The sequence below is a fragment of the Pomacea canaliculata genome, linkage group LG9 (genome assembly GCF_003073045.1).
Source record: "Pomacea canaliculata isolate SZHN2017 linkage group LG9, ASM307304v1, whole genome shotgun sequence".
Classification (NCBI taxonomy): Eukaryota; Metazoa; Mollusca; class Gastropoda; order Architaenioglossa; family Ampullariidae; genus Pomacea; species Pomacea canaliculata.
This window is the reverse complement of record NC_037598.1, coordinates 8023567-8041549: the sequence shown is the minus strand read 5'-3', so window position 1 is coordinate 8041549 and position 17983 is coordinate 8023567. Positions and strand designations below refer to the sequence as shown.

Sequence of the window (17983 nt, the reverse complement as noted above, 5' to 3'; positions counted from 1 at the left end):
ACTGTACATGAACCCAAGTCCTGGCCCATGCATCACATGGTGTAATGTACATGCTGACAACAGATATGGCTAGCAATGTTGACTTGGCACTTTGGATGGCAAGTGCCTATCCTTTGGCTTTCTTGTTCCTCAGACTGCTGCTCAAGGTGGTTAAGTCACAGCATCTACCAAATGCTCCACCTCCCTAAGAAAGAAATATTATCCATGATATTTACCACGTAGTTGTGCATTTAACCATCGCAGCAGTACAGCATACCTCCTACTTTATATCAGCAACTTTTGTACACACCAGTTTTTTCAATGACTTCACTATAAGCATACAAATAAAACAATACACCTATATCATCTACACTGTTTCTATATGCCTGCTGCTGTGACTGCTGTTTTTAGGAACCAGTCCTGAGTATCATTTGTACACCAAAATCTTCAGCACAACTTGCAATTTGTTTGCTGTTGATTGTCCTGCACATGGAATATTGGCTGCCGCTGGTTTTTCATAGTCTTTCATGAACTCAAACTTGTACCCATTCCTATCATAGAGTGGTTGCACAAAGCCTGTTACAAAACTTGCACTGCAGAACTTCTACTGCATCATCTGGCAGTACTTTCCCTTATTCCACCACCTTTATCCACATGTTTTGGAGCTGGCAGCTCCATGCAGTGATGTCTTCTCTGTCCTGCTGCCTGTCAAGTTAGAAATCTGCCAGTCTGTCCTTGCTGTCTCTCATAGTGCCTTAAGTAGAGTGCAACAGGGCCATCCACTCTAGCTGTAGTATGTAGTACAAAAGAGCATTGTCATTAATCCAGTCTCACCTCACAGCAGCTAATGCACAGCCTTCAGGGTTGCAAACTAGTTTTATGCTGTGTCTGCAGGTGTATATAGTTCTCTTTAAGCATCCATAATTCATGTAAAGCCTTACTATATCCTCATGTGTTGTATAACACTGAACATCAAAATGAAGTGCACCAGTCCTGTGAACCCTCTCTTTTGCAAACTGGTTTGTGTTCTCTTTGTGCATACCAAGTTTGTGTGGGTGTGAGCCACATGGCTGCATATTCACTTCTGGAGGTTCTCTTTACTGTCTGCTTTCAGCACTTCTCTGGGTTGTGTTCGCTGTCACTAGCATATGATGCTCACTGTCTATTATCAGCTCCATTTCTGAATGTCTGTTACTTCTTTACACAGAAACAGCTCTGATTTCATTTGGAGCAGAGTGCTTTCTTACCAAGCAGCAGTCACACATAGTATTTTACCACAGGAAAGCAATCATCATGTGACCGTCAAAGACGAAATGAGTGTTAAGTTGGAAATTTGAGATTTGCCAAATTGCATATTTTTAAAAAAGTACAGGTTCTGAACTTTCTGTAGATACACAAGTTGTTCTTCTAGCCTTAACATTGAGTGAGTTATAAACGTTTGAAGTGTGACACTACGGTGGCGGCTATTTTGAGAAAAGTGGGTTCAAAGATTAGCGTCAAGATGGCCGACCAGGTTTGTTTACTCCTAAACTTTTGCAGACAAATCTTGTGATAGGTTAATAATTAAATCGTTCTTTAAAGATGTTGAACATACAGACTCCGGGCTTTCTTGCAAAGTATAACACGATGATAAGGTTATGACAGGAAACAGTATCGAAACAGTGTTTGAATTTCGTCTGAAATCAGTACGGATCTCAGTAGGTCAACTCGATTAAAACGTATTTTAAGTCGATTTCTAACTATTATTTTAACATAGTAGTGTATTTTCCGATAGTTTAATAACCAAGGAATCCATTTTTAAAGTCAAACTGCATAAAATTGACCCCTATCACCTTTCGGGGCCTCTAGCACAAAACTGCTCCGCGCAGACTCATTTCATCGTGGAGGGTCACATATGGTAAGGACAGGCAGACAGGTGGACAGCAAAAATGTAACCAGGTAACCTACAACACCTGCTGGAGATAGCACTACAAGCATATCCTTTGGGTGTTAAAATCTTTAATATGGTGACAGCTTGTTTATTCTTAGCAACGAATAATATAACCATGCAGTCAAGCAAGGAAAACTTTTCCAGAAAACTCTGTCTCTAAGGCTATGACTGTGTGCAGTCTGAAAATGATTACAGATTTTGTCTGAAAATGCTTACAGATGGTGAAGGTGGGATCCACCTCTTGGAGGTTGGGTTCCTCCTCTCCAATCCTCACCTTTATCTCCTCTGGACCAAATCAAACATATGCCAAACTGAGCTGCTGACCATATGGCCTTCAGCTAGCCTCTACCACGCATGCATACCACACCTGGACATATGTGCTGCACACACACACCCACCTGACACACACACACTACACCCACACACTCACCCACATGCCACACACACATACATATATACACAGAGTCAGGATTGCTTTATATAATGCAAGAAATCAATTTTGATCAACGAAGAGTCTTAGAAGGCTTTGCAACTTCTCTGCCTTTTTCAGAACGTCCTTTGTTGATCTACAACACTAAGTTTGACATCCGGCAGTGGTTCTTGGTGACTGACTGGAGTCCATTGACAGTTTGGTTTTACCAAGAATCCTACCTGCGGTTCTGCTCACGGCAGTTCACTCTGGAAAACTTTGACCAGTCCATCCACCTCTCCAACAATGCCATCCAAAAGTATTGCCGTAATGGTCCCCGCTCCAAGTTGTTGCCTGATGAAAACATGTGGACACATGAGCAATTCAAGGACTACTTAAGGCAACAGTTTTATCAGATCATAGTCTTTGATCTTCCCACATGACATGACCGTAGGAGATAATAGGCTACATTTTTCTTTTTAGCTATCAAAAGCTGACTCTCTGAAAGTGAGACAGCATGTGTTTGGTGTGCTGAGCACTCTACTGGACAAGTGATTAAAAGCCCTCAGAAAGGTGACAGTAAAGCCAATGCAGCAGTTTTTTTTCAATGGTCACAGTGGTGTTTTCCACATGTTTTGCTGTCTTCTCTTGGGCCACATGATGTGCCAGTCTGTGTGCTGTACAGTGATAACAAAGCAACGTAGTGGGCTTATTATTGAGATGGAAAGATTATTGGCGCTTTGGTTGGAAGACCAAAATCAATGCCGTATCCCTGTGAGTTTTATGGTTATTCAGGAGAAGGCTAGGCGACTGTTTGAGGCGTTGAAAAGAGAAAAGGGGTAAGGAAGTGAAAGTGAAGAATTTGTTGCGAGTAGGGGTTGCTTTATGAGGCTTAAGGATCGTGCCCATTTCCATAACATTAAAGTGCAAGGTGAAGCTGCTAGTGCTGATGAGAAAGCAGCAACTGAGTTTCCTAATGCATTGGCTAAGATAATTGAGGAGGGTGGTTACTGTTCTCAACAAGTGTTCAATGTGGATGAGACAGGCTTGTTGTGGAAACGTCTGCCTAACCTAACACTGTTTATTACTGTTACTGCACTTACATTACAGTATTTCATTATTAAACGTACTGTACTACAATATTTTACTGTACTTATGTTTATTGATAACTATGCAGGGTACTCTGTTAGGATAGGTGTTTGGATAGGCTAAATGTTTGTAGTACTGTACTGTTATTATGATGGTACAGTACTATATGAACGTATGATCCGACTTACGTCGAAATTCGGTTTACGACGCCGCGTTAAGAACGGATCCCCGTCGTAAGTCGAGGACTACCTGTATTATCTGTGCGATTTGACTCTACCTTTGGAAGGCTCTATTTGAGAGACCTTTACTCAGACTTCTCCTATGGCACTTTTGGGCATGACCTCAATGGTGCAACATGCAAAAACTTGATCAGCTGGGAGGTCATTTTGCTTCCCACCTAATTTCTGTTTTCTTTTAGTCATGTCATCTGGTAAGGTCAAAAGACAAACTTTTATTGTAAATTTTTTGTTCAAGACTTTACCAGATGACATGATGTTGCACACCTCTGGACCTCACCATGTTTTGTTGGGTCGAAGACTTGTCGGAAAAAAACTGCTGTATTGACTGTGCTGTCACCATTATAGTTGTCTGAGATCTCATCTGACCAGTGAAGTGCCCGCAGACCAGGCACTTGCTAGCTGACTATCAGTCAACTATTGATGGTTATTCATCAATTTATCATCCCTTGTTATTTAGATGAGCACATGGACAGAATTAGCAGCTGACAAGGCCTGCCAAAGCTCCTTAAAGACATTCAAATCTAAGCATGGGATTATTCTAAAAACAAATACACCAGCCGCAACAAAACTATATCTATCAGCATGTGTCACAACTTCCTTGAATAAAACTAGTGCACGATAAGAACAATTCCAAGGTGGCTATGGGGGGGCAGATGATGAGTAGAGATTATCTCCTTACCCGGGTGTTGCTGCTTGGGCAAAGAGCAAAAGAAGGTCAGATAATGACCTGCCAGCCAATGTGTTATTGCACGGTGATGCTTGTACATTGCCGGAGATCATCTGATCGTCCCTCTTAAGGTGAAGGTGGTTGTTGAAGTCCTCCCCTTCCAGGTGGGATTAACTTTCTTCCCTACCTCCTTCCCGCCCATCCACCCACATGCTAACCTCCTCTTTTTTTATCCTCCTCCTGCACCAATCTTTCTGTGATAAATTTATAAGCCTAACTATTTGCGGGACAGCAATTTTTAAAATGTTTTGCAATAATGTGTTCTATTTGGCTGGCTGCAATAGTATTGAAGGCTAATATAGTATCAAGCATCTACTGTAGTTTTTTGTTTGGTGATGGAGAAATGGAAAAAGAAATGTCAGTATCCTTAAGTAACCCTTGAAAAAGCACCCTTGACCTTTCACTTATAGACTGCAGCGCCAAGGTTAGGCCCCCATCCTCTCAATTCACAGAGTGAGTGGCCACACATCAGTAACTTACCTACCTCTTCACGGTCAGTTCCAACTTACTTGCAGTGCCCGCTCCCCCTCTCCTCATCCTTTAGTGGCACATAATTCCAGCAATCTCATTGCACAAACGTTCTTCTAGACATTCATGTGCGATAAATCCTCAATGTTCAGTGGCTGTCCAATACCAAGCGCATCCAGTGAGAATATGATACCACTTACAATGCTTCCCACCTGAGACCCCCATTAGTCCATCAAATGTCCCAGTTGTCTTTAAAAATCTGAATACCGTACGCTGATTCGGCGTTCTTTGACGGTGACGACACCATCATCGGCATGTGTCCCGCTTTCGCCCCAGAAACGTCTGGTCACCTTACTTGAAGGAAGCTGATGCCAGGCAGGTCTGACGAGTGGGGAGGACGGAGGGGGGGGGGGTGAGGGGGGGTGTACCCATGCCTGCAGTTGTGAAGGGGGCCCAGGCCTTGGTCGGTGGATTTTTTTCCTTTTTCTTTTCCTTTTCTTTGTCTTTTAAAGTAAAGTTCTGAGGAAAGAACACCCAAGCATTACACAAGCAGATGTTGAGCTTCAAGTCTGTATAGTATACAATTTCCAGGCCTAAGGTAAGTCAGCCACCGGGACACGTGCCAATGATGGTGTCGTCACCGTCAAAGAACGCCGAATCAGCATACGGCATTCCGATTTTTAAAGACAACTGGGACATTTGATGGACTTGCCAGAAAGCCAGAAAGCTGGACACTAGGCGTCTCGCCCGATGAGCAGGAGGGACACAAGGTCAAAAGCGGGACTGTCCCGCCTAATGCGGGATGTCTGGTCACCTTACTTCAAGGGAACTTTGAAAGACAGTCTTTGACAGAATGTCATGCCAGGCCACAATGGAACCAGTTTACACCCCTTGACTGTGCGGGAAAGGGTTTTTTGCTTCATGCAATCATTGATTTTATGTTCCCATTCAATATTTAAGAAGCAAATGTAGCCTTTTATCTCCTATGGTCATGTCATCTAGTAAGTCTCAAAGAAAGAGGATTAACATAAACATTTGGTATTGCAGGAGTTCACTTTTTTTGTGTAAACATCTTTTATCAGTAAATACATGCATGTTCCTCCATCAGTCATCTTAAAGCATTAGAAGAACTCAGGTGCTGGTATTTTAGTTAAGTAATTTAATGATGAAAATAAAGCAGCATTTTGACTTGACCAGGGTATGCAAAACAAAACTATTTTGATGCTGATTTCTCTGCTGCCCTTTCTTTAAATAGAACAATGATCACTGTTTCTTCTATAAAAGATGCTAGAATGTATTGCTCTAATGGGAGTCTTGATGGTGCATTCTTTTCAGCAAAAAGAAAATGCCACATGCCTGGGATGAAATCATATACCCAGGGATGAAACAGGCCATCATCTGCTCTCTTCTCTGTGCTCAGGACTTGGTGGAGTGCCGCAAGGTATGAAGTAAACTGCTAAGTGCAAATGCCTGCATCTGTATTTCATGCTTACTTTCTTGTACCGAAGCACATAATTCCTAATTATCATTTAAGAGTGTAATGTAAGAGATTATCATGTTAATGTTATTGATGAGTGAAACATGCATGAGGTGTAGGCTTCCAGTGTTGGGTTCTAGAACTTCAGAAAAATCCCCCTTCAGATATTTGCATAGTTCTTATAGGATTGATTTGCCATCCACAATGATGACACACATTTTAGGTATTTTTACATTTCTTTATTATTTTATGAATTTTCAGTAAAAATTTATGAATGCCCACACACCCCATACACTTATGATCTGGTGTCATTCAGCAATGCAGTTAGAAGTTTTAATATGAATCTAGGGTGTCCAGTCACTTAATCCCCAGACACTTCATCCCCAACACTTAATCCCCTAGACTTTTAATCCCTAAGCACTTAATCCCCGACACTTCATCCCCGACACTTCATACCCAGACACTTAATCCTTTATAAATCAAGTGCAAGCTATAATATATTGTTGGATGCAGTTAGAGTTAGGTTGCCTAATGCAGCCCTAGAGACTATAGTAACAGACTTTGAGAAAGCTGCGATGACCGCTTTTCGAGAGACGTTTCAGTCATGTAGAGTAACAGGCTGTTACTGTCACTTAAGTCAAGCGGTATTACGCAAAGTCACTGAACTGAGTATGACAAGTGACTATGACGAAGACGACAAGTTACGTGGAATGGTCAGATGCCTCCCAGCACTTGCCTATGTACGTGAAGAAGACATTGTCGATTCCTTCGAATTGCTTGCAGAGTCAATGCCACAACATGATTGCGTGCCGGAACTTTTATCCTACTTCGAGCATACATATATACCTTATATATTGTTAAAGAACATTAAATTTACAAGCTTATATGAACTTTAACTAATGTTGTAGATGTTCAAATGACGTTGAAGTTAATAACATGATTTGAATTTTAATTTCAATTAAATTTTTCGCTGACTTCATAATTTTTTTAGTTAAGGATTTAGTTTAGGGATTAAGTGTCTGGGGGTTAAGTGCTTAGGGATTAAAAGTCTAGGGGTTAAGTGTCGGGGATGAAGTGTCTGGGGATTAAGTGACTGGGAACCGAATCTAGATCTTGTTTGTGCTTCCATATCTCAAACCACTGAAGTTGATGTCATGTTTTGTGACATTTTTTTTATTAGGTGTCCTCTAGATTCCTAGCTGGTTATCTTTGGAGTATTTGAGACTAAATTGTTAGTGTAAGAAGACTTGCTTACAGTCCTTCTTCTTGAATAATTTGTACTTGTCACGAGGATCATTGGTGTGCTACTCCTTGATGTTTTTAGTCATTCCCAATCGGAACCTTAGTCTGTGGTTCATTTGGAATTAAAAGATTCATTCACAGAAGCTGACAGACATACAATGCAGACTGGAAGAACTAAACCTATGGAGGTGTGCTTGTCTTGGTCAGAAATAACATCCCAGCAAAACATAATAGATGCTGGAAGACATGCAGAAATCACAGGGGTAGAAATTTCAGTTCATGATCAATAGATTACAATCTACAATCTCTACTGCACACAATGAAAGGATAGATGCAGCACAAAGTTCCTGATCCAATTTGAGAACAGACTGACCATTCACCCAATGCACAAAAGAATACCAGAGCCAGTATAATTTCGATTGAAGAAGAGCAGCATATTTAAAGAAACAGACTAGAAAGACAGGACTCTTCCACCAAGCTAACAAAACTCCCAGTTACAGCAGCCTGAAACAGAGATCACTTTCCAAGGACCAAAATCAACATCCCTGACTTCTTTGAAAAAGGTACTTAAACAGATCTGTAAAGGAATGCAATCACCTTGGAAAATATCAACCAAGCATACTCAAATGTATACACAGATAGCTGAAGAGGCCACGAGAAAGTGGAGTCACAATCCAGCTAAGAGAGTGAAAAGCACTCCAGAATGCAGTCCTGACAGGCAAGTGTCCCAACTACAGACTCACTTTACAGACTAGACAGAAAAGAACAGGTGACCATCTGAGACCAAGCATTGGTCACTCCTGAAACAGAACATCATTTGTACACCAAGTTCTGCATGGGAAAATCCTCAGAGTGCCCCTGCAGCACAGTCCCAGTTACAGAAGTCCTCTTCCTGCAGAGCTGTCTAACACACTGAAGCCTATAAACACGTCCTGACACAGCGCTGAAGGAAAAGAACTTCAGATCCTTGTGATGTCTGCAGCCACGTGTACAGCATAGTTTGAGGGTTCGCAGAGTTCCCTTCTGAGCATTTAAAGTAGAGGACATTCATGAGTTTGTTTTGTGATCTAAGTTGTAGTTCTTAATTTGTTGACACATCAGAAATATTTTGTGGTCCTACTTTTGGAGTCAGCATGAGACATACATAGACCATTTAAATTATTAAAGATCAGCAGCTCCTTGTTACTTAGTACTATTTTATTTATATTATCAAATACTTATTTTGTGTTTTAACACTCATTCTTACTTAGTACTATCTTATTAATAATATCAACTTAAATACTTATTTTGTTTGTTTCAACACAAGAGCCCAGTAGCAAGGATCTATGATAGGTTCTCTTGGTAGATTGTCATTTCCTTTTCCACTTTGAACCTAATTCAGTCATGGCCTGGATTTTGGTGCATAGTCTATTCAGTTAAAGGGCTTTTCCAAGATTGAGGAAAAATCATCTAACTGAGAGCTTTACTCAATCATTAGAAAAAAAATTATGCACCCTACTAGTGCTTTAAGACATGCAATGACATTGATCCTTGACCTGGGTTCAGACTGGGAATAATCACCAGATTTAGATATGGTTGAACCATGTATTACTGGACTACTTGCAGAGACTTGTTTCCAGTTACTACTAAAACAAGGCTGGTGTATACAAAACTTCCAGTTTAGTCACATTCATTGTTTAGGCTCGCTGAGACTAACAGCAGAGAACTTTACAAGAGGCTAAGTGTTGGTCTCGGCAGACAGACAGTAGTCCACCTGTAATTGCCCATAGTTTAACCAGGTTCTTCTCCCATCCACTATTAATATGCTGCATGCCATTCATTGTTATCTCTTGATTTTCCCCAGTTTGCGAATATTCACAGTTGGATGTACTGAGTAATTGTCATGCTTGTTTGATCACTCACGTTGTGAAAAAAATATTATGGTGACTCTTTCAGTCCTCATTTGAGCTATATGGAGCAGACTTCATGCTGACAGAAGATTTTCAGCCATGGCTTATCGAGATCAACTCTAGCCCTTCCATGGAAGCATCAACTTCAGTCACAGCTAAATTGTGCCATAAGGTCCTGGATGACACCATCAAGGGTGGGTGGCTATATTATATGCCTTTACCTCACTTCAAGAAGATAGCTGCATGAAGTGCGATGATAGTGTAGATGACAGTGGCTACTGCCTGTTATATTACGTGGGACACAGCAGCTCTACAGACACCATAGATCAATCTCTGCATTCATTACCTTTTGTTTACAATTGGATATACTATCAAAGTTATCACTAGTGCTTGTCCACATTCCAGTTTTGTTTTAGGTAGGAAATATTTTACTCGGAGTTTTTTGTTTTTAAAGTAAAATTAAAAGGTCTAGTTTTGGTACAGAAAAGGGAGAATGAATTATTCTTGTCATGTTGTTTTGGATAATTGTTTTATTGCAATTTTTTCTTTCAACAGTGGTTATCGACCGTCGGTCTGACAAAAACTGCGATGTTGGTAGCTTTGAGCTTGCCTATAAGCAGCCCTTGGTGACTGTTCCCCCGTACATTGGCATGTCAATGTGTGTGGAGGGTCAAGGAATACGGAAGCAGGGGGGTGTTACAATTCGTAAAAATATAGAAAACTATCCAACAGAACCTTTGTTTACCTCGAAGAGCTTCCGTCCACTCAACATAGAGAAAGGAGAAGAATGTTTGACCAAAAAAGGTTCATCTACGCCACTTGGATGTAGTTCTACTGGGAATAGAATTGGAACAGCCACAAGGAAAGACACATCTGACAATCCAGGTCCCACACACCATCTAGCTAGATCTGTAGCCTTTGAGAATGCTAGCAAGAACAGATCAGACAACGTGAACTGGCCAGTTCGTGGTGAAGGAAAATCTTTCAAAACAGGACGAACTTACAACTCTGACAATCCAAATCCCACACACCATCTAGCTAGATCTGTAGTCTTTGAGAATGCTAGCAAGAACAGATCAGACATCGTGAACTTGCCGGTTCGGGGTGATGGAAAATCTTTCAAAACAGGACGAACTTACAACTCTGGTGACATTGGTCAATCTGATCACATGGAGACTGCCAGGATGTCCCCTGAAAAAAGAACACTAAGCGCTGAGATAACGTCTGTGTCCAAACCTGCCTGCGTATCCAGCCCGCTGTTTAATGATTTGGGCAACAAGCGTTTTGTGTCACGGACATCTGTGTCCTCCAACTATCCCACCCCTGGATCTCAAAATACCACCAGCACAGTGCGGTCATCATTGGCTGTAAACAATGTGGAGAACACAGTCCTGAGGATGTTCAAACCTAGCAAAGGTAATGAATACCAGTACAGGCTTATTTCCTTTCCCTCAATGAAAAAGGTCATCACGAGAAGGGAAAAAGGCAGAAGCAGACGATGACAAGCAGGATAGGCTAGTCCAATGCTTGAGTGGCAGTCAGTATGTCTTTACTGTCCCACAGGTCCCCTATGCTTGCATCAGTTTAGAGATGGCTCCCAACTCTTCAAAATTTTCAGAATCTGTAACGTCACCAAAGCCTTGGTACCACCATCCCAAGAGGATGTCCTCAGCATAGAATAGCTTGAGAGTGAGATCATGCTTAACTCTTAAAGGATTTTTGAAACTTAGTTGTTCTCTTTTCTTATAATTGCCCATCCCCTATTAACAGTTTCATTTTTCGAGACTAGCAGGCAATTACATTTGTGATGACATTGTTTTATGGACTGAATCAGACCCATGTAGGTTAAAGAGCCTGTGCTGGTTAAGGCAGGATATTAATATAGAGTTCAAGAGTCGGGAATGTACCATCAATATTAGTGAGGTCCCCTATTTTTATAACTTTTACATCCAACCATTTCTTAATATATACAACTTTTCTGTTTCAAATAATATTAAATAGAGTTGAGATCTAACTTTTTAGTACTCCTTCCTGATATAGTTTACAACTTACAGCTTTTTTATTTTTGTAAGCTTACCTTTCCAAAGAAAATAATTTCTTAGCAATTTGTTATATCAAGTTCAAGGGTGGTGGTGGTGGTGGAGTCAAGTAAGGTATTCAGCAGGTAAACTATTAAACTGCTTTAAGCTATTACAAGGGATTTCACTAAAATTATCTTCCCAAGGGGTGTTAAATGCCTCAGTGCGTGACCCTGTAAAATTGTTATTCATTTCCTGTATTTTGCGAAGAAAATTAAAGTTAACAATTTCCTTCTATATTAACAGAAAATTCAGAAGAATTTTAAAAATTCACAGATCCCATTGGAAATTTCAGTTTCTCATGTATCTGGTACGGCAGTTTTTCATGCTACCTATCCAGACCATTTGAATCTTGTCATTGTAAAATTTTAACCCAGAGATATCAGAGAATCTATCTAGAGTGTTAGTAGCTTCATTCAAAGATTTTTTTGTTGCAGTCTAGAAAACATGTAGCATTATCTGCAAATAATGCCACCAACACTTCTTCCTCCTTTACCTTTATTCCCTGTATATTATGATTTTTTTCCCTTATCGTTAGTGAAAGTACCTCTGCTCAGATAAAGTATAAATAATGTGAGATTGGATCACCCTGCAGCCTCTTTTCAAACTAAGCTAACCTGAGTATTGCCTGCGGAAGTATATACATGAAACCATTTTATAATAGACTGGAAAGCCAGACAACTTAAGAGATTTTTCATTAAATAGCCAGACACAGAATTAAACGCTTTCTCAACATCTACAGTAAACAATAATCCAGGGATACTGTTAGCATGTACAAAGTAAAGTACATCATCATAAGTCATTCTAATATTATCACCATAAAGCCACCTTTCATAAATCGTCTGTGACATTCATCACCCACCACCAGTAACACACATAGTCGTTTAGCGATGCATGCTGATGCAATCTTATAGGCTACATTCAACAGAGAAATTGGCCTCCAATTTTGAATAAACTGCTTTGGTTTCTAGTCTTTAGGGAGACAAGTAATTATGCCTTATCTTTGTGAGGCTGATAACTGACCTTTTTCAAAACCTTCATTAATTGATCTAACAAGAAAAGATTCGATGTCCACAAAGAAGAATTTAAAAAATGTATCAGTAAAACCATTTGGGCCAGGGCTTTGATCACTTTTCATATTTTTTAGTGCTGAACCAACCTCCTGCAATGTATTAAGGCCCTCCAAAGATTCTGATGCTTCAGTGGTTACCACAGGAACATCATATAGCAGGCTACTTAGTTCCGCATTTTCTGCTGGTTAAATTTGTACAGTTCTTCATAAAAATGTTGGCCCTTCCTTAAAATTTCATCCTGATCCAGAATAATGTTTCCATTACCCCTGTCCAAGTAACTCATGGATTTAATGACAAAATTTATATTCTCCAAATTGCAGAAGTACTTCCTAGTTTGGGGGGGGGGGCATTTGTCCTTCTAGGACCTATTTTACTCGAGATCTCGCAGTCACACCTTCAATTTTTTGATTTCTTAATTCTTGCAACTCTTAAAGTTTCAGTTTCAGTTAAACTCTGAGATATTATTTCCAATCTTGGTATATTATTTACCATGTTATATAATTCAGCTGAAATTAAGAAATAGTCTAAATGACCTTGTCTTGTACTTGAACTTGCAAGTATAGGCATGCTTATCAGGATATAATTCTCTCATGCATATATCTACAAGGTCAAACTTTATTATGGTGTATGTAATTGTCTTACGAGTATCAGGCTGAGTGTTAATGCTGGTATAGTTCCTAACATCTAGTTGTCTGTTTAGTGGGAAGTTCCAGTCTCCTGCAGCTATAGCATAATCATTTTCCATCCTCCCAATCTGTCAGGTTTATATCCACCACTGGTTTGCTAATGTCAAACCTTTATTTAAGATTTCAATATCCAGGATAAGAAAATACCCATTAAGATCTCTTATAACATTGTGTAGTTTATATTCAAAGTTGTTATTAAACAATACTGCAACACCATTTTTATTTGAATTATCCCCTGCCAACCACATGTCAAAACCCCAGGCTGGTAGTTTTTTCAGCAGTCTCTCTCAGAAGCTCTTTTTTTTACACTCATGTGATTGATGCACCACTAGTAACAAAATTATTGCCTGAAATTTTTAAAAGATACCAACCATAATCAGCTCGCAGGCATATAATTTTTCGCAGAGCTGTTTTTCCATTATGTTGGGCAGCATGGAGTTTAGGTTCTTGAGGTGGTTTACTTCTATTAGTGGATGAAAAGGAGATACAGACTATTTCATCGTCATTTTCCTGTTGTTTTTTGGCATCCAAAATGTACATCATCAGTGATATTAGACTACTTTTATCATTTCTTGCTTTCCTGACCCACCCTGTCTTTCCAGACTTTAAGATTATGTGCCATCAGTTCATTTACAGCAAGTGTTCTCATTTTATTTTTAATTAAAAAAATTGTTTTCAATCCCTCTCGTCCCCACTTCCCCTGAAAACATGTGAAATAATATGAAAACTGTCTCCATTGTTTGTGTTATATTAATCATGTCATACTTTTGTTCCTTATATGTTTGTTTTTCTTCCACCTGAAGTCTACTTGCCATTTGAAAGGCCATTTTATGTTGAAATCATATATGTTAATATCATTGTTTTATATTTGATGACAATATTTTTGATGGTTTATGGTTTGATGCTTTACTCAGTCATTAGAAATTCGATAATTGGTAGTTTTTTAAAAAGCTGTTGGAATTCTCTCAACAGTCATTTTCTGTCAATTGTACTAGTGAATGTCAGCAAGAACTTCAAAACATTTTTTAAAATGATTTCTGGTAAATATCTTAGTCATTGTATTTGTTCCTTTAAAATAAGAAGATAGGATTTCAAAAAATGGGCCTGCCAAAAGCATAACATTTTTCCAATTTTGGTAAATACTTGAGAATTTTATGGTATGATCAGGTTTGTATAATATAGTGACATGTGTATACTTCTTTTGGAAAAACACTTTAGAATCTTGAAAACCAAACTGCAGTATGTACATATATGTACATATATGCTCAGCGTGTGTGCGTGCGCTTTGGCAGAGAGGGGATGGGAGGGGGGGAAGAGGAGTAAATATTGGTAGAGAGAAGGATAAGTGTCTACTTGTGTTTTGAACTGAAGCTTCAACGTGCATATCAGACTGACTTCATTACCCTCTTCCATTCACAACAGTTTAAGTTAGCAGCTTTAATTAATGAGTTCAAATTCTCCTGTCTTACCTCTTTGTCCTTTAGTCTGTGAGCTTTCTTCTTGAGATTTTGCCAGCTTGAGTGCTCTGCTCAACCAACATAATTGGTGATTTTATGTCAGAAAGCAGCCCAGTCGCACAAAAAAAAGATGGAAATGTTAAAATGTGTGTTTAGATATTATGACAGACTCCAGTGCACTTTCAGTTTATGTATAAATACATTCTTATGCACCTGCTATGTTTCCAACAGCCTGACTGTCAGAAATAAGTCACAGATTAAACAAAAGAAAACAAATTGTGCAAATGATTGTTCTCTAGAAACAACATTTTTGTAAATTCTTTCATCAATATTCATTTCTAAAACTTGAAAGCCTGATGAAAATGAATGTACAACTGATCTTCTCTGACTACCTCTACACATATAAGGAAGCCCATATGCTCACGTTTGCTTTTCTCCTTACTGTGGCTTTGATCCCTTACTTTTTCCCTGAACTTTACCTTTGCCCTTTCCACAGTGTCCCACAAGTATCATTCTAGCTCAGGGGTGAGTTCTTTCACCTTGTCCCACTTGTATAGTGCATAGACATTCCATGTACCAATGGCAGTTCTTCCTTTCAGATTTATTGGTGGTGGTTTGCATATAGTAGCATACTTTTTTGCTGTCTCCTCTCTGAAACTTGCATGGTCATTGTTGATTCAGGCCTGGATCTGTCTGACATGATATGTTTTCTGAATTGTCTAGCTATCTGACATGGTATTCTACATTGTCTAGCTATCTGGCAGGATATGCTTTCTGCATTGTCTAGCTATGGTCCTGTCACATGTCTTGTACACTTGATGTTGTCTTTCTCCTCTCCAAGAAAGGCCACAGCAATGGATCACTTTAAAGGCGGGCACTTGGCCCCAGCTAATACTTTCATCATGGAAATCCTTCACCAGGCAATGTCCTGTTAGCATCCTGATTTGCTTAACCTTCATCTTTCCCAGACTTGCCCACTATATGCAGTGGGACCATTTACCCCATATGGAAAACTCAAAGCTTTAAGATTCTTAGCCTTCTCTCTACAGAACTCTGGAAGTAGAGAGAGACTAAACATTGCCTAATTAATAGTAACTTTGACAGTTTAAAAATATTACTTTGGAATGTTAGAATTTTTGAAAAGCTGCTTACTCAGAAGAGTTCAGCCTAACAAAAATTTTTATTTAATATTAACGTTATCTTGACTTAGAGCAATAACCATGTCAGAATTGTACCTCAACACTGGCTGATGAAGGAATTTTTCTTCTTATCCCAGTTGTCTTTTGCTCAACAGCAAACAGATGTAAATACTGTCATGTGGAAGGCCTAGTGGATGTTCAACTTTTTTATTTAAATTCTCTAGCACTAGCAGATGTTTTACTTTTTTATATTTTTTGAGAAACATTTTTTTTAGGGAATTACTGTCATTCTTGAGCCTTTTCTTAACTGAATTTGGCATAAAATGTTTTAAAATGCAGAGAGGAATTACTCTTTGGGTTATCATGACTTATGTGTCATTTGCATTAGGTTCACATGTGTGTGTGAGCTTTAGTATGTAGACTCTTGGCCTTGTGCAGGATGTACAATTATATCTGTTCTGCTATCTTGCCCTTATTCTGGTTGAATATTTGTGTTAAAGAATGGTTGTGCTCAGTAGATAAGCAAGAGAATAAAAGTCGTAGAATCTTTGGATGTATATTATTTATTTTAAACAAAATTAATGAAATTATGCTATTTGCAAAACAGTAGATTTCAGTGACACATTTATACTTTCCTTTCAAGTGCAGTATTGATGGTGTGAGTTAGCATCGTTAGAAGGAGCAAATCTAAGTCATTTGGAATAGTGAAATGGTGGGCAGCAGCAGTTTGTATATACTATATAGTTTTTAAGTGGACAGAAATTTGTACTTTTACTGAAATGAGTTTTAATGGCTTTTTTGTGATGAATTTTCCCTTGCTTAGGCAGAAGACATCATAGGAAGCCGGCCTATTTTGGAGGCCTTCGTTACACCCATAACAGCGTGCCCCACAAACTCTCACCATATGCCCCAGCATCATCAGTACGCAAACTGCCTCCTGTAAAGGTGCATGTCATAAATGCTCACCTGGATTCATCACCCTCCGTGCAGAATACAACTAACCAGGTAGCCCAGTTTGATCTGCAATGGTATCACCAATACTGTCCTACATCTCTCTCTGCTCCTGGACATGTCATTGCCCAAACCCAGGTTTCTGGAAGCTCCCAGACCTTGATGCCTGCTCCTGCATATAGAGCCAGCCAACACTGGCTTGCTGTTGTGCATGGCATGGAACTATCCTCCAATGCGGCGGGTTAGGGTTAGCACTAATATTGCTGCTCTTTTCTCTTCCTTCATCAGCAGCTGATGAAGTGAGTGAGTGCAGGTTAACCACGCTTGCCTTGCTATGCTTCCTTTGATTGACCTCATCCAATGACCAGTGACTATGTTTTGTTTATTTGCTTCTTTGTTAACAAAAAAATCCTTCCATTTAAGCTAAATATTGTTTAGACATGTACTAACACATGAGGATGAGAACAAAATGTTATTTATCAGCAAACAGCTAGTCTTGCTACTGTTCTTTCAAAATATGACTCCTGTGTTTTATGATACTTAGATTTCCTGAAAGTATATTTCTGAGTCCATTCTTATGTTTTGTATATGTTTAGACCATATGACTGCTCTGTTGTCTCAAACTACCAGCAAGCATTTGTCCAAAGAAATCAAATGCTTCCTCCCTTCATATCATTCCAAGCAATGGCAAATACAAGAGAGTGGCAATGAGGATCTTTGGACATTTTATCCTGAAAGTACCTTGCAGTTCAAACTGTAGCTGTCAGGCATTCATTTCATTGTTCACCAGGGTGTAGGAGAAAACACACTTTTATCTCACATTGACTTCTTGTTCTCTCTTTTTCTAATGCTTATAGCTTTTTGGTGGTGGTAGTGGTGGATAAATTTAACCCTCACAGAAAAAGTATGCAGCACGTGTAAACAGTTGTTTTGTCTCCAAAAATGGCTTTTTCGTTAAATACTAGTTGTGGACAGCTTCTGTATCCAGTCTGCTTTATTATCACTGCCTGATGATGCAGCTGCCACCTTACTGCATATGGTGTCTGCACATCTTATATTAGAGTATGCATAAATGTAATTAACGAAGTAGCTTATCTCTCACTTCATATTTTGAGTGACCGAAGACTTCATTCAAAACCTTAACCTTGTG

General features: G+C 39.3%; 1 protein-coding gene across 10 annotated transcripts in view; it reads left to right on the top strand.

The window, feature by feature from the left end:
- LOC112571522 (tubulin glycylase 3C-like) overlaps positions 1-17983 on the top strand; it is a 49712-nt gene that overhangs the window by 23000 nt on the left and 8729 nt on the right. For 8 of the 10 annotated variants that reach the window (XR_003100839.1, XR_003100840.1, XM_025250549.1 and 5 more), the window contains 4 exons: positions 2460-2718; positions 6177-6282; positions 9496-9643; positions 10005-10865. Coding sequence is in view for 8 of the 10 variants with exons in the window: in XM_025250549.1 (XP_025106334.1) it covers positions 2460-2718; positions 6177-6282; positions 9496-9643; positions 10005-10865 (1374 nt within the window). In the remaining 2 variants the exon portion in view is untranslated. Of the gene's footprint in view, positions 1-2459; positions 2719-6176; positions 6283-9495; positions 9644-10004; positions 10866-16705; positions 16888-17983 lie in introns of all 10 variants that reach the window. The other 2 variants (XM_025250552.1, XM_025250551.1) reach the window with 2 other exon arrangements.